This window comes from Schistocerca cancellata, chromosome 8 (assembly GCF_023864275.1).
Source record: "Schistocerca cancellata isolate TAMUIC-IGC-003103 chromosome 8, iqSchCanc2.1, whole genome shotgun sequence".
Taxonomy (NCBI): domain Eukaryota; kingdom Metazoa; phylum Arthropoda; class Insecta; order Orthoptera; family Acrididae; genus Schistocerca; species Schistocerca cancellata.
Window position 1 is genome coordinate 143,309,572 of NC_064633.1, and position 26,223 is coordinate 143,335,794.

The window sequence follows — 26,223 nt, forward strand, 5'->3', positions numbered from 1 at the left end:
AAAACATCCATGTTTCTTTACATACTACACGAATATCTAATAAAAATGGGGGTTCCTATTTAGTAAAACGCAGTTGATATCCGTTTGACCTATGGCAGCGCCATCTAGCGGGCCAACCATAGCGTCATCTGGTTTCCCTCTTCAGGCTAGACAAGTTTCATTCTTTGTAGTTTTTTCGTTTGACGCTTATTTCGTGAGATATTTGGCCCGGTCACGATCAATGGACCACCCTTTAGAATGTTCAAAAGCGAACGCAGTCTTATGTGAAAAGAGACTATATTACGAAAATTGTCCAAACTGGCTACCATTACGCGATTCACATAATTGAATGCAGCAGTGCATTCTCTGAATCCCGTGGTTTTACATTTGTTGATGCGGGAACATATCGTTCAGTTTCTTTGTGCAATTCGGACGTAGTGTGAGGACGAGTTTTCTAAGCAGCATCATTAAGGTATCTTTTAAGGAAACGGTCAGGTTGGGTAAAGCAGGCGATAAAGTCGCTACATATCTTCGAAATCAGTTGTCCGTGACAGCACTGATCCAATAAAGTCATGATATTTGTTGTCTGTACGCGCCGTAGCATTGGCTAACTGAAACCAAACGTTTACTGTAGCTGGTTTTCGGATAGTGTGTTAACAAATTGTTGCATCGTCTATACGTCGTGTTCTTTGTCCATTGTGTCATGAGAGGCTGCGAAGAAGATTCGCATAAATGACTGTGCACACCAAACACGCACTTTTTATGCGTGCAGAGGGAACTAATGCAGCTGGTGTGAATTTTTCCGTAGCTAAAGTCAGTGGATTCTGTGCGTTCACATATCCTTCAAGATGGAACCATGCCTTGCAGACCAAACCCAGTTTTAGAGTTCTTCCCAATCATGATACGAACCAATGATAGAAAGCTACACTTCTCCCACCTCCATGTAACAACTGATGAACAACATTGAATTCTGTAAGGGTGGACGCTATCAACAGACCAGGTCGGTTACATAGCTGTGTCCTCGAGACGTAGTTTGACTCAAAAGAATATGCAGCTTGCTTATTGATAAACTTTTTCGGATTTAGAACTTACGGTGGACTACATGTGGTCTGATCTGCCACAGTTTCCATCTTCTACAACTAATACAACCCCGTGAATGGTGCACATATTTGGTGCATCCTTATCATACTTTCTTTGAGGTCATTCTGATTCTCGGCATAGCTGGCGAATGTAATTTAGTTTGTGACAATGAATTCTCCACTCTACATCCACATATACACTCAGCAAGCCACCTTATAGGGTGTGGTGGAGGGTACTTTGGTTGGATGGGAATTTTCGCACTTGGTAAACGAACCAGTTACCGAACATGTTGCTTTTCTTCGGTTCTTTTTCTATTTACTCTGTCAATCCCAGCCGGCGAACTATACTCAAGTACCGATCAAAGAAGAGTTTTGTAAGCTACCTCCTTCGTGGATAGACTTCCTGCAGCTTCTCCCAATGAATCTCAGTCTGTCATCTGCTTTTCCTGCGATTAATTTTATGTAGTGGTTCCCCTTAAAACAGATGCATTAATTTCTTCCAGATTTTTAATGGCTGTGACTGGTTCCAGTGCTTATTCGGCAGTCGTGTAATCGTATAACAATGAATGTTTCCGCATATGTATGCGCTATTATTTACATTTGTTTACCATGAAGATAAACTGCCAATCCCCGCACCATGCATATATTCTTTGCAGTTCTTCCTGCTTCCGACGTTGTCCACCAGATCATTTATATATATTATGAAAAGAAATGGTTCTAGAACATTCCATTGGGGTAAGCCATAAAATTACTCTAAATACACTACTGGCCATTAAGATTGCTACACCAAGAACAAATGCAGATGATAAGCGGGTATTCATTGGACAAATATATTATGCTAGAACTGACATGTGATTAAATTTTCACGCAATTTGGGTGCATAGATCCTGAGAAATCAGTACCCAAAACAACCACATCTGGCGTTTATACGCCTGGGCATTGAGTCAAACAGAGCTTCGATGGCGTGTACAGGTACAGCTGCCCATGCAGCTTCAACACGATACCACAGTTCATCAAGAGTAGTGACTGGCGTATAGTGACGAGGCAGTTGCTCGGCCACCATTGACCAGAGGTTTTCAGTTGGTGAGAGATTTGGAGAATGTGCTGACCATGGCAGCAGTCGAACATTTTCTGTATCCAGAAAGGCCCGTATAGGCCCTGCAACATGCGGTCGTGCATTATCCTGCTGAAATGTAGGGTTTCGCAGGGATCTAATGAAGGGTAGAGCCATGGGTCGTAACAAAATGGCTCTGAGCACTATGGGACTTAACTACTGAGGTCATCAGTCCCCTAGAACTTAGAACTACTTAAACCTAACTAACCTAAGGACGTCACACACATCCATGCCCGAGGCAGGATTCGAACCTGCGACCGTAGCGGTCACGCGGTTCCAAACTGACGCGCTTAGAATCGCACGGCCACACCGGCCGCCTGGGTCGTAACACATGTGGAATGTAACGTCCACTGTTCAAAGGGAACAAGAGGTGACCGAGACGTGTAACCAATGGCACCCCATACCATCACGCCGGGTGATAAGCCAGTACGGCGATGATTACACGCTTCAATGTGCGCTCACCACGATGTCGCCAAACACGGATGTGACCATCATGATGCTTTAAACAGAATCTGGATTCATCCGAAAAAACGACGTTTTGCCATTCGTGCACCCAGGTTCGTCGTTAAGTACATCATCGCAGGAGCTCCTGTCTGTGATGCAGCGTCAAGGGTAACCGCAGACATGGCCTCCGAGCTGATAGTCCGTGCTGCTTTAAACGTCGTCGAACCGTTCGTGCAGATGGTTGTTGTCTTGCAAACGTCCCCATCTGTTGACTCAGGGATCGAGACGTGTCTGCACGATCCGTTACAGCCATGCGGATAAGATGCATGTCATCTCGAGTGCTAGTGATACGAGGCCGTTGGGATCCAGTGCGGCGTTCCGTATTACCCTACTGAACCCACCGATTCCATGTTCTGCTAACAGACATTGGATCACGACCAACGCGAGCAGCAATGTCGCGATACGATAAACCGCAATCGCGATAGGCTACGATCCGACCTTTATCAAAGTCGGAAACGTGGTGGTACGCATTCCTCGTCCTTACACGAGGCATCATAACAACGTTTCACCAGGCAACGCCGGTCAAGTGCTGTTTGTGTATGAGTAATCGGTTGGAAACTTTCCTCATGTCAGCACGTTGTAGGTGTCGCCACGGGCGCCAACCTTGTGTGAATGCTCTGAAAAGCTAATCATTTGTATATCACAGTATCATCTTCCTGTCGGTCAAATTTCGCGTCTGTAGTACGTCATCTTCGCGGTGTAGCAATTTTAATGGCCAGTAGTGTATTAAGATTTTTATCCGTTAAGAATGACATACTGTGTCCAGTTATGCCAAGAGTCTTCCATCCAATCACAAAGCTGGTCTGGCATTCCGTATGCACGTATTTTGTTTATTAGGTGACAGTGCTGACGTGTATATAATGCCTTCTGGAAGTCAAGGAACACGTTATCTACCTGGAGCCGTATCTATTACCTTCTGCGTCTCGTGGACTAATAGATTCTTGACACTCTCTGGTGTTATCTGCAAACCCATTTTTTCCGTAGTTAACAAGGATGATTCATGCAACAAAAAAGAAACTTTCCTCGGTAACGTTAAGTAACTTTTTGGATCCCCACCCCCTATATCTGAACCTGTTTTTTTTCCGCGTGCTTGGGATGTAGTACGGTGTTGTAGAGAACGCCTTGCTTCGGTGTTCCAGGGACGAAGAGAACACGGCGCTGGCCGGCGCGTTGGACAACAACTCGTTCAACGACAACGCCAACACTGTGATGGGCCGGCGCTCTCTCGATCTGACGGCGTCCCTGCGCGCCAAACCAGACCTCATCGAGACGGCGGAACGCCGCGACAGGTGGGGTCTGCTGCTGTGTCACCCCCGCTCTTAGAGTAGTGCGCACAAAGTAACTTGGCCAGCACCTGCGCGGGAAACGCGGTAGGGGAGGGGACAGCAATGGTGGCCGGGGCTCCAATGTGAATGGTCAGTTCGGCACCAGCGTGATGCGCACAAATGCACATTTTGGATAACTTGTAAGCTACAAATAGCGAGTCTACTAATGTTTACGTTAGCAGGTTATGACTATACGAGCAGTAATTCGACAAATATACAGGGTGAGTCGCGTAAGACGTAACACCCCCATTATTCCGGGGGCGATTGCACGTATCGACAAGCGGTGTTCGGCGAAACATAGCCGGCTATGGGGCACATACTGTGGTAGATGCACAATAATCACAACGTTTATATTGACCTAGATAATGAGGCAAGTACATGTTCTTTAAATGGGATGCTATACTTTTTTGACCATCATTCGAACGCTCTGGAAAAGACGCGTTTAGTAATGTAACGCATGTTGCCATTGTGATTCAAACTTCGCTTAAAAGACGCTGGGAAATGTACGATTGAAGGTCGAGGCGGTCGGAAGCAGCTGCAGACTGTAAACACGCCTAGCGCGACCCGCAGCCCGAGTTGCCGTGCTGTATGCAGCATGCACGGCCTACGCTACGTAGGTAAATCCTCACCCGCCCTCTTTTAAGCAAAGTTTGAATCACAATAGCAACATGCGTTACATCACTATTCGTATCTTTTCCAGAGCGTTCGAATGACGCTAAAAAAGTACAGTGTCCCATTTAAAAAACATGAGACAAGTGTGTCTCAGCCGGCCGATGGTGGCCGAGCGGTTCTGGCGCTACAGTCTGGAACCGCGCGACCGCTACGGTCGCAGGTTCGAATCCTGCCTCGGGCATGGATGTGTGTGTTGTCCTTAGGTTAGTTAGGTTTAAGTAGTTCTAAGTTCTAGGGGACTTATGACCTCAGCAGCTGAGTCCCATAGTGCTCAGAGCCATTTTGAACCATTCAAGTGTGTCTCATTATCTGGGACCATATAAACGTTGTGATTATTGTGCATGTACCAACGTATGTGCCCCATAGTCCGCTAAGATTCGCCGAAAACCGCATGCTGATACGAGCAATCGCCCCCGGAATAAAGGGGGTGTTACGTCTTACGCGACTCACCCTGTAGATGTGCTTCGTGGATTATAAGAAAGCTTTCGACAATGTGAAATGGTTAAAGCTATGGATTGACCTCTTCGAGTCGGGTACGCCGAGACACCTAGCGTACCAGATCCAGCAACTGTACTTTTCGAGCACTGTGACAGTAATAACGCCTTCTTAAACACCTTTTCTACTAATGCCGGCATGAGACAAGGGTACATTTTCTCTCCACTATTCTTCAGTGCATACAGTGAGCATAGTATAATGGATGTTCTTGAAGGCGGCAGGAAAATAAACAATCTCAGGTTCGCGGCTGACGCTCTGATAACTGCAACAGACGTGCATCAGCTAGAAACTGTCATGTGAAAGATGGCCAAATGAAGCAGAGAATATGACCAATTAATAATACAAATACCAAAGTGGTGTTTGTAGGTCGCAGAAATGACAACAGACTTGACATCACAAATATTGCTGGCCACAAGGTCGCCAAGTCACTTCGAGTATTTAGGATCTGTTGTTACTGAGACTGGAGATTGCTAGCCGGAAATCCGTAGGCACATTTCGACTGCGAGAAATTCTACAGAAAAACTTACTCGTATCTGGAAGGACACCTCCATCACTGTCGAGACAAAGCTGTCTCTTGTACTAACTCTAATTTTCCCTATCGTAACCTATGCAGCAGACTTGGACGATGGTGCCAGCAGATTGTCGCATGATTGAGGCTCTGGAAATGTAGTGCTGTAGAAGATTACTTCGAATACCATGGACACCAAACCGAACTAACGAATCTATCCTCAGGCATCTCGGTATCATAACAAGACTGTCGACACATGTCAGTCAGAATCAGTTTAAATATTTTATCACATTGCCAGCCAAAGTGGCCGAGTGGTTCCAGGTGCTACAGTCTGGAACCGCGCGACGCTACGGTTGCAGGTTCGAATCCTGCCTCGGGCATAGATGTGTGTGATGTCCTTAGCTTAGATAGGTTTAAGTAGTTCAAAGATCTAGGGGACTGATGACTTCAGAAGTTTTAAGTCCCATAGTGCTCAGAGCCATTTTACCACATTGCCAGAAGACAAGAGGCAATGCAAAGAACAATGAGGGAAAAGTCGACGGCTGAAGACTAGAGGATGCATAGCATATTGTGAATAGAGCAGATTAAAAGCTTGACTGGGATGGACATGCAGCAAGCAAGTCATCATGCCTAAGACAGCTTCATTGGGAACAGATGTTCAAAGTCAGTAGATTGTCACTAGACTAGGCATACCAAAAAAGGAGTAGACAGTGTCGCTTACTGCGATACTGGCAATGCAAAATAAAGAACATGTGTCATGTGGTAATTATTTGTCAGTCTCCCGACAATCAGTCTGAAAATATTAGCAAAATATATTTATTTCATTTATTTATTGTGTGGCATACAGTAGAGTTCTTGAATCACAAGAACAGCTGCACATATACGAAGATAATTAAACAACTAGATATCAACATTTCAACACAACTCTCCAGATAGAGCTCAATCTGAAGGCATTTTATCTAGTTTACCGGTATCATCCCAATCGTCACTGTAGAGAAGTTTTCTAAAGGACTCTTGTAGGCACGTGTGGAATATTTTGATACAATATGAGAAACTGTCTGTCGTTCCGCATCTTTAAAGAAACAGTGTGGCACTGGGAAGTAAGTATTTGCAGTAGTTTTCCCCATCCTTTATTCCCTTTATTGTATGATTTGAATAACTATCAGCACCTGCAGGTCTCTCAGGTACGGTTTTTAATGAGATTTTTCATTCCTTGTTTGACTCGTGTGACATAAAAGTAATGGCTTTGCACATCACCACTCCCGTGGTTGATTATGAAGAAATTTTCCTGCACCATCGATTCGTAAAGACTGTGGTGTCATGCTATGCAATAAAGAGATGGCAACAAGACTGCTTGAAGAGCACAGGTCACCAGGCGACAGTCAGCTGAAGAGGCTGCCCTTTCCAAACATAGCGATGGAGCTGCCTAACATTCAGCACTTTCTTGCGGTTGCGCATAGGCGCAAAGTTATTTTGCGCAGTAGTGCATTCCTGCATGTTGAAGGGCAGCGGGGGAGGGGGGCGGGGAGGATGCCATGATGATGGCATGGAAAAGTCAAAAGTAACTATACTGTTGGTCATTAAACCTGCAACACCATGAAGGGGGCATGAAATATATGTAAATTGGCATGAAGTGTAACACAAGCTTGGACATGCAAATGGTTAGCTCTATAGTTAAACCGTACAAAGTGGGTAAGAGTACTGTAATCTACATCCTAATAACAGTGTGAATAACCTAAAACTTACATTGCAAATATTGTGGAAGTGGAAACTGCTACTGATGTGCAGTTTTCACAGAATCGATTGGTAGTCAGGGGCACGTACTGTTAGCCAATCAACAGATTGTAATAGTATTTATAAAGTATATTTTTTGTGCAAATACACACTTTTTAAGTGGAACAATCCCTATTGACATTAACAAACTAAAAGTATGGTAAATTAGAATGTCAGTGGTGTTCATTGCAAGATTCTAGTGAGAGTCGTTTACGAGATATCATATGTTGAAAAGTTCCCACACTGACACTTGTACAATACCTGTCGTAGCATACACTAAAGAAAAACACAGGTGCTTACCCTAGTTATGTGGACCATGCTACCATGAAAAGAATTTATAAGATGAAAATCAGCGAAAATGAATAAAGAGTAATGGCATGTAGTCAGATTAAATCAGGCTAAACTGAGAGAATTAGGTTAGGAAGTGAGATACTAAAAGTAGAGATGAGTTTTGCTTTTTGGCTATCAAAATAATTGTCTAATGTCAGAAGTATGGAGGATATAAAATCTATGCCTCCAGTACCAAGACAACCTTCTCTGAAACAGAGAAATGTGTTAACACCAAGTATTAATTTAAGTGTCATGAAGTATTTTATGAAAAAAATTGTCTGGAGTGTAGCCTGTATGTGAATTTGATATGAATGGTAAGTAGTATGGACGAGAAGAGAATAGGAGCTTTTGAAATGCAATGCTACAGAACAATTCTGAAAGTTAGATGGGTGCATCCTGTGCTGATCAAAGCAGAACAATATGCGTCAGCTGATATTCTCAGGCAGCAAAATATTAAAAACACTGCACACACAGTTAATAACAATTCAGTGGTTAGTACATATGCAAGTCCACACAACTAAAACTGATTCACTTGAGGGATTAACTCATTAGTATTCAGAAGAGGAAACAAAGTTTAATTGTTCTCTCAAATGTGAATGAATATTTAATTAGTCACTGATTGACTATGTCAACTAGAAAATTTATCCAACAGGGAAGTTCCTCACAGAGAGACAACTGAAAGTTTACTGTCGTTTAGTGGCAGAGTCCATGGTGAAAACACTGGCTATATGCTTGTAAATGGTTTGGCAGCACACTGAAAATACTAGCGTTGAGAGTATCTGAGACTGTTTTACATCTGGATCTGACTGGGTAGGTGCTGGGTGGCCACTTAAATATTCATCCAGTGGAAGATTACTTGTCCTGCATCCAGGTGGGAACATGACAGAGGTAGAAAAATAGCCTAGGAACTGTAGTGCCGCAGGTGGTGATGTAAGGGCGTCAGGCGATGATGCTTACGCTGTGAGTTTGCAAGGAGCCTTTCCCAGGTCAGCTGGTAAATGAAACCTGGCTGCACAACTGGACATCTCTATTGGTAGTGCTGACACTGTCGTTCACCTGTTGGAATACTCAAAGATGTGTGTTGTCTGGGTTCCTCGCTTCCTAACAACATTATAAAGAGCAACAAAGGACCATCTGTGTGGAACTGCTTGTGCATTACAAGGCTGATCGTGACAACGTTTCTTTCTGAACATTGTCACAGGCAATAAAACGTGGATTCCAACTCTTTGAACTGGAAACAAAATGCCAAGCCATGGATTGGCGCCACACAGCCTAACCGCCAAAGAAAAACTTCAAAGCCACACCATCAGCTGATAAAATCATGGCAACGGTCTTCTGGGACACGGAAGGGGTTATTTTGTCTGATGCCTTCCTCATTGTGCAACAATCATTGAAGTGTATTGTGTTACCCTCAGGAAATTGAGGAAATTATTTCGGTGTGTTCGGCGCCACAAAAATGCAGACAAATTTTTCTTTCTTCACAACAACACAAGGCCTCACCAAGTCTACACACCCAACTGGATGTCACAGAACTTCATTGGACTGTTTTTTCTTGTACATCCTACAGCCCAGATCCCACACCTTTCTTTTTCCATCTGCCTGGTCCAATGAAGGATGCTGTATGTGGATGATGGGGAGATTATTGATGCAGCAAGATGCTGGCTCCGATGTCGACCAGCAGAGTGGTACCATGTGGGGATACTGGCCCTCATAATAAGGTGGCATAAGGCCGTCGTATAGAACAGAGATTATGAGGGTGATTTGAAAAGTTCTCGGAATGAAATAGAAAAAAAGTACTTACATCACTGAAACTTTATTTTTTAATGTAGTCTCCTTGTAGATTAATGAACTTGGTCCAACAATGTTCCAGAGCCTTGATCCCATCTCTAAAATGAGTTTCCTCCAGGCCTGCAAAATAGTTGTCAACTCCAGCTATCAGTTTTTCGTTTGAAGTGAATCTTCGTCCACCAAGAAAAATTTTCAGTTTTGGGAAGAGATGGAAGTCTAACAGAGCCATATCAGGTGAGTAAGGTGGGTGTGGCAACAATTCATACCTTAGTTTGTGTAATTTTGCCATGGCGACGGCACATGTTTTTGATCCAGTGTCAAGAGTCGCGGCACTCATCTTGCTGATAATTTTTTCATGTCTAATTCTTCAATTAAAATGTGATATACCCTTTCAGATGACATCTGGAAAGCGTGAGCAACCTCAATCGGCGATCCTCCATAACCATTTTGTGCACTTTTGCAATGATTTCTGGAGTAGTGACATCTTGCCCGACCACTGTGCGGATCATCTTCTAAGCTCTCCCGACCAAATTTAAATTTGTTTGTCCACTTGGAAACAGTTGAATATGAAAGAGCAGAGTTCCCCAGTGTAGTCTGGAAATCCGCATGAATGTCTTTTGCTTTCATACCTTTCTTTACGAAGTACTTAAATCACTGCTCGGATCTTGATTTTTTTCCATCCTCTCAAATCGCTACGAGGGCACAACAACAGAGTCACGTCACAGCTCAGCTCTCTTCCAAGAGCACTGACATGGCACATGTTTACTGGCAACAGTCCAATGAATATCACTTGAACAACTTGTTGCACTAGCACTGATCTCTCTTTGTGATTCTGAGTTCTTTTCAAACCACCCTCATACATTGAAAAATAGAGTTTTGTAGCCCAAAGGGTGGGGAATAATATGGTGTATTGGAATCCTGAATAAAACCAATCTGCTTTCAGAAAAGGACGTGTTGCATTACTTATTGAATGCCCCTTGTATTTACTGGTGGTGGACATCAGCCATTGTTGTTATTCACTGGCAGTTGACACCTGGTGGCAACAGCCCATCAACCTTGGCTGTTTTACAGTGTAGCTGAAGTCCTGAGATACAGCAGATTGAGTGAGTAATGAAGATGTACTAATAATGGAGAGAAAAGAGCTTTGTGACACAACTTGACAAAAGAAGTGATAGGTTGACAGGATATGGCCTGAGGTGTCGAGGAATAGTTAATTTGGTAATGTAGGGAAGTGTGGAGGTTAAAAATTGTAGAGGGTGGCTTGTGGCCATTTTATTTTGTTCAGCCTGTTTTGTCTACATCTGTGGTTTTAAATAAGAGTATTTGCTTCATCCTGTCACTATGCATAATTGTAGTATATGAACATCTTATCGGGAAATAATATTTTGTTCTTGGCAAAGAATATGCTTTATTATTTAAAATGGCATTTTGTACTGGGAGTCTAAACTCGACACTTGCCTTTTCTGGCAGATACTCTCCCTCCTGAACAACATGAGCACACGTAATGGACAAACTTAGATCTTCAACTTGCTCCTGCTTCTTCCAGATTCCTTGGATGTTCTCTTATGATGCTCTCAGACTAGCTCCCAAGGGAGAATAATATTGATTTCACCAGAGCCTAAGGCTGCAACTATTCAAGATGATTTCACAATGTGCACGGAAAATAACACAGTGCACAGGTAATCCTGAAAGCTGTTTTTCTGTAGCACACAAACGAGTCAGAAGAACATAAAACTTCCTAACTCATTTGTGTATAAAGGTATCACGGAGCTGCTTTGTCTAAACTAAGCTAAATGATCACAAGAAAAGTTTCGGTAGTGTGCCAAGTGAAAGATATTACCTTTGGAAAAAACCGTACCTCCTGTAGGCTTGGCTGTTATGCCACTTGGTGAATGACATCGACCAAATGTGGCATAATTTTCCTTGTATGCGAGTTTCATGCTTGTCATTCTGTAACAACTGTGCTTTGGAAAACTCATCTGTCTCTGGCATGGGTGCTTTAATGGACCACAGATGATTTTCATAGCTCTTTCCTATAAACAGAAAACACTGGGTGTGTATGTTGCCCTCATCATCAGTTCATCACCATCATCATCATCACCACCACCATTGATGCGCAAATCGCCGATGTGGTGTCAAATAAAGAGACTTGCACCAGGTGGATCACTCACCCGAAAGGACACACACACACACACACACACACACACACACACACACACACACACACACACACACACACACACACACACACTCACAAATATAGATAACCATCTAAAACTTGTACCAAATGTTGTGGATTACAATCAACAAATTGTAATAGTACTTAAGAAATATAATTTTGTTCAACTATACACTTTTTAAAGGGAATAGTGCCTACTGACATTAACAGACTAAAAGTAGGACAAATTAGATGTTAGTGATGTTTATTGCAGGAGTCCAGTGCGAGTTGTTTACAAGATATTGTGTTTTGAAAAATTCCCACACTGATACTTGTGCAATGCCTATGTTAGCACACACTAAAGAACAACATAAGTGCGTACAATATTTATGTGGATTCTGACCTGCATCCAATCCAATGATTTGGAAACAGTCGGTGAAGACATAGTGTAATACTTAAGACACTATAGGCTGGACAGCCATCATGTTGATACCACAGTTTCCTCGTAGCCTGCAGAGGAACGTCTTCTAGCATCCGTGCAAGATGGTCTGTTAGGAGGCTGCGATACTTGTGCACGTTCATCACTAAACAAGATAAATGGTACATCTGGAGTATCCTGTCTTAATGCCCACGTACAGAATTTAACATGATTCTCATAATCATTTTCTTGCAGCTCTTAATGGAGAGAGATGTCGTAGGGATGGAACCTATGTCAATAGAGAATGTATAGGGCATTTGCCCGATTTATGCCACTTCAATGTGTGATTGTGTGGGAGTTAACATGCAGATCAACTGCAACAGCAGCAGGAACCTCAATTTCCCCTTCTTCTTTCCTCACTTGTTTCTGTTGCATTGTCTAGGTGTTACACTACCACTTTCACATAACTGGTCAAAGAGGTTGATAAATAACTGTCAAGATGATTGATGTCTATTGGGATATGTTGCCACTTACACTGTAGAAGAAGGAACTGCATTCTTCCTTCATTCTTCGTATGCTATGAACATGTCGGCTTTTTCTGCATTGGTAAAATCCATCGTTCACTCATAACCTACTGCTTGGACTGTCACATACTTAATAGCAATTCACAGTTCACTCAAGGAACACACAAGTACACTGCAAGCAAACATAACAACTTTGTACCTTGCATTACACATGTTGAATGGCACAAACAAGTGTTGGAGTGGGAACTTTTCAAAATACAAATATCTCGTATATGGCTCGCACTGGATTCCTGCAACAAGCACCACTGACATTGTAACTTACCCTACTTTTAGTTTCTTAATGTCAATAGGCACTGTTCCATTTAAAAAAGTGTATGTTGCACAAAAAATACACTTTCTAAGTATTAATACAATGTGTTTATTGGCTAACAATACAAGCCCCTGACTACCAGTCCATTCTGTGAAAACCACACATCATACCACTTTCCATTTCTGTAAAATTTGCTGTGCCAGTTTTAAGTGGTGGTCAGAAGCAGTCTGGAAAGCTTGTAAGGGTGTTGTAGAGTAGGCCATATTGAGAAATAATTGTTAAGAAAAAAATTGATACATTGTACCATTTCTGAATTAATTAGCATTGAAGTTAGCCAATCAGCCTGTTGTGCACCAGTATTCAAGCAGCCTGTCAAATACAATTGGTGTCAGTTGTTGTCATTCTGTAGATGACAGTACATGAGATTGCTAAGCCTTTGGCTTGGGTTCAATCCTTATGACTGTCCCATGTCCAGTTTTTCTATCGCTCTCTTATTCAGTGTTAGGAAATCAAAGGAAGAACATGTTTGGTGACACAGTCTCTGGTGGGCTGCTTGAATTTGCACATACAATGGCCTGATTGGCAAACTTCAATGCTAATTAACTCAGAAAGGGAGCAACGTATTTTTATTTCTCAGGACAACCTACCCAACCAAATTACTTAAGATGATGTCAGCACCATGCAGGGACATAGGTGTGTTATTCCTGTGTTTGAGACAGAGACAGAGAGAGAGAGAGAGAGAGAGAGAGAGAGTGAGTGAGTGAGTGAGTGTACTGTTGCTCATCAAAGGATAACTCCAAAAGGTAGCAAGTTTTCCTTCTTTTGTATGTGCCTATCAATAACTCAAGACTTCGGTGTTTTGGTGAGTTGTCTCCTTTAAATCTAAAGTATTTACATTCTACAAGAAATTTCATATAACATTTATAAGATTTTCATACTGGTTCTGAACACCCTTTATATATAGCTTGCAAGTCATCACTATTGAGAAATGGAATATAAGGATGAAGTTTCAGTTATTTTCTAGATTTGTCAACATCTTCTGTAATTTTCTTCCATCATTTGTGTCACAACAAAACTAATTCCATATTGTTTGTATATTGCAGCAATGGAGAAAAACCAGAAATTCCTCATGTTGCTGGATCTTTAAACAATGATCTTTATGCAGTCCCTGTGAAGAGGCGACCACATAGCCTTGAGAATGATTTGCCACCCGGATGGGAGAAACATGAAGGTAGGTTATCATGTGCGACAGCTGTGATTTCTATTTAAATTTACTTTAATTTCTCTTCGAAAACACATGAAGCAAAGAAACCCTGAACACTGAATCTGTTCTGATATGATATTTGATATTTAAACCTTCCACCTATTTTTCCAGTGCAATCTACGGCGTAATTTATAATATTTATGCCATTTAACTTGTCGACAATTTTATTCTTTGTTAATTACAGCAGTCCTATAGTGCATAGAACATTGTGCTAGTATGTAACTGAATGGACTTATGAGGTTTTCACTGTCTTTGTTTATTCAGGAAAATTCTTTTGTGAAATCAGCAAGATGTCCTCATGAATTGGAAAGTAGCAGCTGTTTCTTTGGATGCTATCTTTTACTCAGTACCAGAAAACTTTTTTAAAATGAAGTTCACCTGTAGCTTTCCTCAAATACCATCTGGCTGTCTTTTTGTATATTTTTCTGTGTATAGTCACTGTTCAGCTCCTAAACAGCAGTCTGTCATGATAATTGACACAATCATAAGCTAGTGAACTAGAAACGGGAGAAGGGGGATTCAGTTTCCCATTTGGCCTCACAGATTTAGGTACTCCTATGATTTCCCTAAATCACTTAGAGTAAATGCCCAGGCTGTTTCTATTGAAAGATCATGCCAGATTTATTTCCATGTCCATGTCCAATACTAGCTTTTTTCTCCATCTCAATGATTACATCATTCTTAGTAGGACTTTTAGCTTCAGTCTTTCTTAAATAGCATTCTCTGTGTGTTTTAAAAATAAGACTCATAACCTGAGATTTAGAGAATAAAGTGATGGACACTTCACATAAGTTCTGCATGTTATTTTCATTCATTCTAGTTGATCCTTGTATGTAACTGTTGTTTCATTGCTGGTATCAAATTTTGTAGACAGGACTGAAGAAAACCTGTTAATTTAGTAACAAATAGTAAAAATGGCCTATAGTAGAATTGGTGGTCTGAAAAATTTTAGTGAAAAAAGAAAGTGCATTATAAAAGTTGTTTCCACAACAAATTCCAGATTTGCTATTATAAGTGTAAAGAATCAGTTCTTCGCATGCATTTAGTATGCAAAATATATCTTCAAATATCTCGTTGTGCTGAGAAAATGCGATATAAATTGGAAGATTTCAAACAGTTTACCGTGAAATTTAAGTTAGTCTTTTATGTGAAGAAAATCAATTTTCATTTCTTATGACAAGATGACATCACTTGAGGTTTACACATTGCCTTAAAATTCAACTGTAGGATCTTACTTATTATCTGTTTCACCCTCTAAATGACAGCATGCAACTATGAAAGAAAAAAAAAATTTCAGAGGCTATAACAAAAGAATTGAATGTATCTGTTGAATGGAATTTTCTTAGATAGCCAACTCATGTCAACTTTGTGAGTATCGGTTGGAAGCAGCTAGAGATTCTGAAAATTGTACATAGTTTTTCTTTATATTGCTGTCATTTTGACTTCAATTTTTCAGATAATGATGGGCCATATTACTGGCATATTAAAAGTGGCACAATCCAGAGAGAACCTCCATCAGCTACATCAGCCATTAAAGCAGAAGCTAAGAGACCACTTGTTCAGGAATCCGAGAGTGTGAGTCCAATATATTTCTTTCAGTATTATTTATGTTGGTACTAATATCAAGAAACCATCTCTCTGTATCATATTACACATAATGACCTTTAAAAATTTATGCTCATTGATAATGCTCTGTTCATTAATTAATTTATTTCTTATTGCAGGCAATTAGTAGTAGTTACCAGTCTCCTGTGATTGCGTCTGTCACCAGGAGTAATACAAGCTCCGCTTTGGAGGAATTAGATGGCAAGAAGAAGGAAGAACGTAAAGAAGAATTAGCTCTGAAGTAAGCAGTAATGTCAAAATTTGTTCAAGCTAAGTTGAAAAGATAGTTTGCTACTGGCCACAAAGGAAACACACACACACACACACACACACACACACACACACACACACACACACAAATTCAGATATATACAGTCACACAAGAAAGCACACGTCATGCATGCATGATCGCCATCACTGGCAATTCATACCAGTCCAAACTGCGGGAGATGGCGTTTATGTGTGTGCGAGGTGTTCTTGCCTATGTGAATGAATTTGTATGTTTCCTTTTCTGAAAAAGGCTTTAGCCAAAACCTAATATGTAAATGCCTTTTCATTGTGTCTGTCTGCAACTCAACATGTCATCTTTACGTTTAGTAGCAATCTATCTTTTCCTTATAATGTTGTTCTTTTTTACTTGGTTGTTAATGCAGCAAATTGGTGAATAGCTCCGTAATATTTTGTTTTTTCTCCTAATTCTCCAATACTTTCTCCTTATAAAACATGCTATTTTCTACTGTTCTTTTTCTGCAGTGACTGAATAACAAAATTGAATTTATATCATCATTAAATGTCTTCTAGGAACACTTGTGAAGAGATTTATAAATTGGCTCTAATCTTCTGAATGTCAATTATCTAGTGTATCTAGTAAGACTATTATCTAGTGTAAATATAATGACTAAAGAGTGTGTCATCATTATTGAAATATTTAATCTTTCATGGAAATATCACTCAGAACAACTGAAAATAATTTCTTAATTTACAATTGTTTTGTTTTTGTTTTATTTTGCTACTATAGATGTAGAACCTTGAGGACAATGTTATAGAAATGGAAGAGGATGTAGCTGAAGAAGAAATGGGAGATACAATACTGCGTGAAGAGTTTGACAGAGCACAGAAAGACCTGAGGCGAAACAAGGCCCCTGGAGTAGACAACATTCCATTAGAACTACTGACGGCCTTGGGAGAGCCAGTCATGACAAAACTCTATCGTCTGGCGAGCAAGATGTATGAGACAGGCGAAATACCCTCAGACTTCAAGAAGAATATAATAATTCCAATCCCAAAGAAAGCAGGTGTTGACAGATGTGAAAATTACCAACCTATCAGTTTAATAAGTCGCAGCTGCAAAATAGTAACGCGAATTCTTTACAGACGAATGGAAAAACTGGTAGAAGCCGACCTCGGGGAAGATCAGTTTGGATTCCGTAGAAATGTTGGAACACGTGAGGCAATACTGACCTTACGCCTTATCTTAGAAGCTAGATTAAGGAAAGGCAAACCTACATTTCTAGCATTTGTAGACATAGACAATGTTGACCGGAATACTCTTGTTCAAATTCTAAAGATGGCAGGGGTAAAATGCAGGGAGCGAAAGGCTATTTACAATTTGTGCAGGAACCAGATGGCAGTTATAAGAGTCGAGGGGCATGAAAGGGAAGCAGTGGTTGGGAAGGGAGTGAGACAGGGTTGTAGCCTCTCCCCAATGTTATTCAATCTGTATATTGAGCAAGCAGTAAAGGAAACAAAAGAAAAATTCGGAGTAGGTATTAAAATCTATGGAGTAGAAATAAAAACTTTGAGGTTCACCGATGACATTGTAATTCTGTCAGAGACAGCAAAGGACTTGGAAGAGCACTTGAACGGAATGGACAGTGTCTTGAAAGGAGGATATAAGATGAACATCAACAAAAGCAAAACGAGGATCATGGAATGTAGTCGAATTAAGTCGGGTGATGCTGAGGGAATTAGATTTGGAAATGAGACGCTTAAAGTAGTAAATGAGTTTTGCTATTTGGGGAGCAAAATAACTGATGATGGTTGAAGTAGAGAGGATATAAAATGTAGACTGGCAATGGCAAGGAAAGCGTTTCTGAAGAAGAGGAATTTGTTAACATCGAGTATAGATTTAAGTGTCAGGAAGTCGTTTCTGAAAGTATTTGAATGGAGTGTAGCCATGTATGGAAGTGAAACATGGACGATAAATAGTTTAGACAAGAAGAGAATAGAAGCTTTCGAAATGTGGTGCTACAGAAGAATGCTGAAGAGTAGATTGGTAGATCACATAACTAATGAGGAGGTACTGAATAGGGTTGGAGAAAGAGTTTGTGGCACAACTTGACTAGAAGAAGGGATCGGTTGGTAGGACATGTTCTGAGGCATCAAGGGATCACCAATTTAGTATTGGAGGGCAGCGTGGAGGGTAAAAATCATAGAGGGAGACCAAGAGATGAATACACTAAGCAGATTCAGAAGGATGTAGGCTGCAGTAGGTACTGGGAGATGAAGAAGCTTGCGCAGGATAGAGTAACATGGAGAGCTGCATCAAACCAGTCTCAGGACTGAAGACCACAACAACAACAGATGTAGAACCAACTAATTGTATTCATATCACAAAGTACGTGTACTGGTATATATTTTCTATAATGATTTTCATGTGTGTGCAATGTACAGGCCTATGAAGCTCCATTTATGACAATGAACCATCATTTGTTTTTTAAAGGTCTTTAAGTTCTTTTTCTACTCATCTTCCCTTCTGTAACACAGCTGCCTTCATTTCAGTCTTATTCATTGTGATTTTTATCTCTTTCCTAAAATGTAAAATAATCCAAAATTCTTCGACATCCATACTCTATAGTTAACTGTGAAGTGAATGGCATAGGGTACTTCCCATTGTACCTGCTTTTGAAGCTTCTTCCCATTGCATTTATGTATGGAGTGCAAGAAAAATAATTGTTTAAATTCCTCTGTGTGCATAGTAATTATTCTAATCTAGTCCTTGTGATCCCTATGGGAGCAATATGTAGGGAGTTGTAGTATATTCTTAGATTCCTCATCTAAAGCTGATCCCTTAAACTTTGTATGCAGACTTTCTAAGAATGGTTTGCTACTATCTTCAAGTATCTGTCAGTTCAGTTTTCTGAGCGTCTCTGTGACACTCTCCCCTTGGGTCAGACAAACCTGTGACCATTCATTTTGCCCTTCTCTGTACACTCTACACCCCCTGTTAGTCTTATTTGGTATGGATCCCACACATTTGAGTGATATATGAGGACAGGCTGCACAAGTGTTTTGTAAGCAATCTCCTTTGTAGAGTGACTGCATTTGTGCAGTGTTCTATTAATGAACCAAAGTCTGCCACTTGCTTTACTTATGACTGAGCCTATGCAATCATTCCATTTCATATACCTACAAACCATTTCATATACCTACAAACTGTTACACCCAGATATATGTATGACTTGAGTTGACCGACTCGGGTTTTGAATTGTTTATATTTTAGTCGTAGGGTACTACATTTTTTCACTTTGAGAAGTGCATAATTTTATATTTCTGAATAATTGAAACAAGTTGCCAGTCTTTGCACCATTTTATCAAGATCCAACTGAATATTAGTGCAGCTATATCCAGACAATCCTTCATTATAGGTAACTGCATCATCAGTGTGAAGTTTGAGGTTACTATCTATATTGTTTGCAAGATCATTAATTTACAGCATGAACAGCATTTGGGCTTTAATCTCATGTTCAAAAATGTAAACTGGAACATGGAAACCATGTAGATATAAAATTCAACAAGTTCTTGTCAAATTATAAATACTGCTATGATATTTCATCCCCCTCTCAAGGAAATGAAAATAAACAAAAATTCAAATTCATGGATAACAAGTAAAATCAGTCATCAAAAATCTTAATATGCTATATAAGTGTGCAAAGCAAAATACTACCTTGAAACCATATGTAAAGTATTATAGGAAAGTGCACAGGGAAGCTTTAGTTGTTGCAAAAAAGAAGCACAATGATTCACACATCAGCAACGGTAACAACAAAATGAAATCAATGTGGAAAGTTATTAATAATCATACAGGCAAACATGAAAATGCAAGTAATAAAATCACCATAAAACACAGAAATGAAATTGTTTATGATCCACTTGTAATAGCTAATATATTTAATGATCATTATATTAATGTAGCCCAAAATCTAATCACAACTATATATAATCCAAAGACAATGGTAATAACTCCAGTAAATGAAAGGACAATGTATCTACACTCCTGGAAATGGAAAAAAGAACACATTGACACCAGTGTGTCAGACCCACCATACTTGCTCCGGACACTGCGAGAGGGCTGTACAAGCAATGATCACACGCACGGCACAGCGGACACACCAGGAACCGCGGTGTTGGCCGTCGAATGGCGCTAGCTGCGCAGCATTTGTGCACCGCCGCCGTCAGTGTCAGCAAGTTTGCCGTGGCATACGGAGCTCCATCGCAGTCTTTAACACTGGTAGCATGCCGCGACAGCGTGGACGTGAACCGTATGTGCAGTTGACGGACTTTGAGCGAGGGTGTATAGTGGGCATGCGGGAGGCCGGGTGGACGTACCGCCGAATTGCCCAACACGTGGGGCGTGAGGTCTCCACAGTACATCGATGTTGTCGCCAGTGGTCGGCGGAAGGTGCACATGCCCGTCGACCTGGGACTGGACCGCAGCGACGCACGGATGCACGCCAAGACTGTAGGATCCTACGCAGTGCCGTAGGGGACCGCACCGCCACTTCCCAGCAAATTAGGGACACTGTTGCTCCTGGGGTATCGGCGAGGACCATTCGCAACCGTCTCCATGAAGCTGGGCTACGGTCCCGCACACCGTTAGGCCGTCTTCCGCTCACGCCCCAACATCGTGCAGCCCGTCTCCAGTGGTGTCGCGACAGGCGTGAATGGAGGGACGAATGGAGACGTGTCGTCTTCAGCGATGAGAGTCGCTTCTGCCTTGGTGCCAATGATGGTCGTATGTGTGTTTGGCGCTGTGCAGGTGAGCTCCACAATCAGGACTGCATACGACCGAGGCACACAGGGCCAACACCCGGCATCATGGTGTGGGGAGCGATCTCCTACACTGGCCGTACACCACTGGTGATCGTTGAGGGGACACTGAATAGTGCACGGTACATCCAAACCATCATCGAACCCATCGTTCTACCATTCCTAGACCGGCAAGGGAACTTGCTGTTCCAACAGGACAATACACGTCCGCATGTATCCCGTGCCACCCAACGTGCTCTAGAAGGTGTAAGTCAACTACCCTGGCCAGCAAGATCTCCGGATCTGTCCCCCATTGAGCATGTTTGGGACTGGATGAAGCGTCGTCTCACGCGGTCTGCACGTCCAGCACGAACGCTGGTCCAACTGAGGCGCCAGGTGGAAATGGCATGGCAAGCCATTCCACAGGACTACATCCAGCATCTCTACGATCGTCTCCATGGGAGAATAGCAGCCTGCATTGCTGCGAAAGGTGGATATACACTGTACTAGTGCCGACATTGTGCATGCTCTGTTGCCTGTGTCTATGTGCCTGTGGTTCTGTCAGTGTGATCATGTGATGTATCTGACCCCAGGAATGTGTCAATAAAGTTTCCCCTTCCTGGGACAATGAATTCATGGTGTTCTTATTTCAATTTCCAGGAGTGTATATCCCGCAACACCCAAAGAAATTCAAATAGCTACCAGTAAACTAAAGAGAAAAATGATCTGCATATTTGATGGTATCCTTGACAAAATTATTAAATGTAGTGACGATAATATTGTCACTCAACTTGACATTATCAATGACTCCTTTGAAAGGTAACATGCTACATCCACCCTGTCAAGAGTTCCTCAATTGAGTTGTAAATTGCACCTGATACTCCATTTGACATACTTTTGATAATAAGCATAGTTGTGGTACTCAGTCAAATGCTTTTCAGAAATTAAGAGATACTGCACCTACCTGACTGCACTGATCCACAGCTCTCAGAACGTCATGAGAAAAGCTGGAATTGGGGGTTTTATATGATTGATGTTTACGGACTACATCATCCTCTTTGGAATGAAAGAGGTCATTCTGCTAAAGATACCTATTATGTCTGAATGCAGAATACATTCTAAAATTCTATGACAAATAGCTGTCAATGATATTGGATGGTGGTTTTGTGGATCACTTCTACTGCCCTTCTTGTAGACAGATGTGACCTATGGTTTCTTCCAACTACTGGACATTTTTTTTGTTCAAGGGATATGTGATAGATTATGGTGAAAAGAGAGCCTAACTCAGCCACAAATTTGGTATAGTATCTGTTAGGGATTTCATTGGGCCCTGGAACTTGGTTCAGTTTTAACCATTTCAGCTGTTTCTCAGTGCCACTGACACTAATATCTGTCCCACACATCTCTGCTGTGCTTTAAAAATTAAATTGGGTCAATACTCCTGAATTTTTATTTGTATAGGAACATTTGAAAACAAAGTTCAGCATTACCACTTTGCTTAGATTCCCTCAGTTGCAATTTCTGTCTTGCCTGTGAGTGTCTGGACACTATCGTTGGTACCAGTACATATGAACAGGATTCATTTGGATTTTGTGAGTGATCTTTTTGATTATATCTTGCTGTGGTAGACACCAAGGCTTCACACACTGCCCTCTTAACAGCCAAATGTGTTTGATTCAGCATCACTCTATGCTATGTTTCGCACCTACTGTGCAGTAGTCTGTTTCTGTAGAAGTTTTTTTACAGTGACTATAGCCTGCAGGATCATGTTACATTTTAGGAGGAAAAACCGGAAGCCTGGCTGGGAAATGAGCCCTGAATCTGTTTGACTGGTAGTATGAATGTTATCCGTTGAACCACCAAGTGAAGCATCTGTTCCTTGCCTATGTTACTACTTTTTTAATCAGATTCCTCTAATACCCCTATTACAATTTCATCATTCTTTCCATCTACACCACTCCTCCAGTTCAGTGGCAGTCCTATTGGAACTAGCACATAGCATATTTCATTGACAGGCATATTGCTTGTTGATATAAGATGAAAACATAAATTGTTTTTACTTTTGGATACATTGCAAATATGATTGCGAGATAATTTTTCAGACAGCATTTGAACTACACAATTTTGTCAAAAGAGATGCTAATCTGAGTTCCGTGATATCAGACCATAGTAGATCTTGGAACACAGCTCAATCTAAGGGATTGGTTTCCAGCTGATAATCAGCCAGTTGCACATTGGAGTAATTATCTCACGACACCCATGGGGATGACTACAAGAAATACAATATGAGATTTCTTGCAACTTGAAGTAACAGTACTGGACTGACTTTCGAGGCCACTGTATCTTTGAAACATACTTACAGGGTAATTATAAAGTTCATGAAACATTTCAAAACACAGATGAAAGATCACGAGTAATGTAACAAATGATAAGGTACATGAAAAACAAACTCAGATTAAGTGTTTGTAAATGTCCTACATGTCCACAACCCCCCCCCCCCCCACCCCACCTTTACATTGCACACACCCAACCTAGAATATCAGAAATGAAGGTAAGAGCAGCTGCTGTGATGTGACATTGCAATTTTTTATAGTGTCCATGTTAGATATGGAACATAAACACTATCTTTGATGTAATGGCCCATACAGCGACATGGCAATATTTCATTCAGCTAATTTTCCAGCCCAACTTGCTGTTCAAAAGAAAAACTTCAAAAGTTTGTTTTTATATACTGTATTGTTTGTTAATTTATGTTTAGCCACTTACCTAAAAGAATTATTTAAAATATTTCACAGACTGCATAGTTACCTGTATATTAGTTATAAATAAAACTGACTGATTTAATATACCAGATGTTTTATGAAGCATGCTATATTCTTTCAGCTGATAGTACTGGTGAAAACTAGAAAAAGTTCTGTCCAGAAACTGGGGGCCATTTTACTCGTGTAAAGAACTTCCAGTGCTCAGAGATGTTGGCCACCTTACTGTTGACGTTCATTGGTCATTTCGTCCTGCTTGTTTTTGTCCCTGTACTTAGTCCCAACTGTGCTGTAGCTGTTAAACATACCACTGACAGCTATTCCCTACTTCAGCCATTCTGTACACATTGTTTTGAGTTTGTGCTGTCCGGCTGCTTAGCTGAGTGGTTATGTGCGTACCTACCATGCAGCAGCCCCAGGTTCAATTCACAGCTGGGTTGGAGATTTTCTCTGCTCATGGACTGGGTTTTGTGTTGTCTTCATCATCACTGATGTGCAAGTCACCCAATGTGGCATCACCTGAAATAAGACTTGCACCCCAGTGGCCGAAGTTCCCCAGACAGGGCCTCCTGAATCCTCATAAATTAACAGGTACCATTCATCGCTGTAGTCTGATTAAAATTACTTGCTGGTTGACACTTCACATGTAGGGGTTTCCTACAATCAGAGTACTCAGTGTTGTAACAAATATGCCTGCTTCATACACAGCACTTGCCAAACACTACTGGACCCTTTTGTACAACATGTGATTTGGTGTTGCATATACAGTTATTGTGTGCAGTCATTAAGATAACAGTTTAATGCAGAGATGTGGCATAGCATAGTGGTGAAGACACATTCCTGCTGTATAGAAGGTCATGGGTTTGAATCTTGTCAAAGGCTACGAATTTTGCATTTTTATCGAAATCACTTTTTTCATTTTTATTCAGTAATGTAATATTTTATGTCCAATCTTTTGCTGAATCATTTTCATCACTGTGTTGACTTTTTGTTTGCTCTTATTTTTTCATTTTACCATTCTCTTTTTGTTTGGAATCTGCTTATAATGTGTAACTAAGTGCCAAACAGGGCAGCTCATGTAGCAAGACTGAGGATGGTTTCCATGAAAGTGAGAAACTACAGTTTGCTTTTAGCAGTAAAGTTAAATTTTTTTGTCCTGAGTTTGCTCATAGAGGTTAGCTTCAATTGCTGTGAACAAAGAAAGCCTGAGTAATAGCTCTGCGACAAGTTGTTGATCACCCTTTTCTTGTTACAATGCACATGACAAATTTGTGGTTTGGTCAGGGATGGATTTAAATACAGGACTACAAAACATGTTGTTTGCCACAGTTCCCTCACAGTAGCCACTTCCAACATTGCTCAATGTTGTGTTGTCTGGTATGCACTCAGCAGCCTATGTGCCAACTCTGTAGTAACAAGTGACAGAGTCAACTAACGAGTAATTTTAACCAGACTATAATTTGTGTGTGCAACTTGCTTGTGTTGTTGGACAATGCTACTCTTGCATAAAAACAACAGGTACGGTTTATTGGTTTATGCCCAATGTTGCACATCTTCCTATTCTACGACACGCATGATGGTTCCTAACACAAATGTTTAATTGGTAAAGGATTGGTCATTTAGGTCCAGTGGCATGACCTTCCCATTCATGTGATCTTAATCCTTTAGATTTCTAGCTATGGGAAAATTTAAAGACTTCACTTTCTTCATCTATAGACAATTTTCACATGGAGGAGCATATCTCCAATGCATGTGACCAAATCCTAAGACCATCAGGTGTGTTCACAGGGGTTCACGGTTCTTTCTTTGAGAAGGAGACGTGAGGGATGTGCAAGAGTAAGCACTAACCAGATTGAGCACCTCCTGTACTGTAAAAAGACAGGTGGCTATCATAGGATGAAATGGCCCGCATTTCAACAATTATTTGTTACCAAACAATGGTTTGTAAGACTTTTCTCCAAGATCTGACCAGTGCTATCTCCTGTAAGAATGTGTGTGTGTGTGTGTGTGTGTGTGTGTGTGTGTGTGTGTGTGTGTGTGTGTGTGTGTGTGTACGCACTTTAACATAAAATCATATTAGAAAGGCTTGTTGTGTTTGACAAATGTAATGTCTTCCAGGAGACGTAGTTACCCTGCTCGGCCAGAACCAGAGAGCAAGGAGCGCCCCATAAGATTTGCTGTTAGGTCTCTTGGCTGGGTTGAAATTGCAGAAGAAGATCTCACACCAGAACGTAGCAGCAAGGCTGTTAACAAATGCATTGTTGACTTATCACTAGGCAGGAATGATCTGCTTGATGTAGTGGGAAGATGGGGTGATGTAAGTACTGTTGGCTCACTAATGTAAGACTAATCAAGGTGCTTCAGAACTATCATCTTTAATAATGATTAATGTTATTTTATGTGGTACTCATTGAGCTGAAACCTTTTTCCAGGGCAAAGACTTGTTCATGGACTTAGATGAAGGAGCACTGAAGCTTATTGATCCCGAAAATTTGACAGTTCTAAATACTCAACCAATTCATACAATTAGAGTGTGGGGAGTAGGACGAGACAATGGAAGGTAAAACAATTTATATACATGTTTATGTTC

The 26,223-nt window shown here is 41.1% G+C and overlaps 1 protein-coding gene across 4 annotated transcripts in view; it reads left to right on the plus strand.

Moving 5' to 3' along the window:
• Positions 1-26,223, plus strand: part of LOC126094487 (protein Fe65 homolog) — a 262,378-nt gene that overhangs the window by 183,290 nt on the left and 52,865 nt on the right. For all 4 annotated transcript variants that reach the window (XM_049908884.1, XM_049908885.1, XM_049908886.1 and 1 more), the window contains exons 2-7: positions 3,816-3,965; positions 14,081-14,208; positions 15,698-15,816; positions 15,966-16,087; positions 25,752-25,950; positions 26,066-26,193. In XM_049908884.1, the coding sequence (XP_049764841.1) occupies positions 3,816-3,965; positions 14,081-14,208; positions 15,698-15,816; positions 15,966-16,087; positions 25,752-25,950; positions 26,066-26,193 (846 nt within the window). The remainder of the gene's footprint in view (positions 1-3,815; positions 3,966-14,080; positions 14,209-15,697; positions 15,817-15,965; positions 16,088-25,751; positions 25,951-26,065; positions 26,194-26,223) is intronic.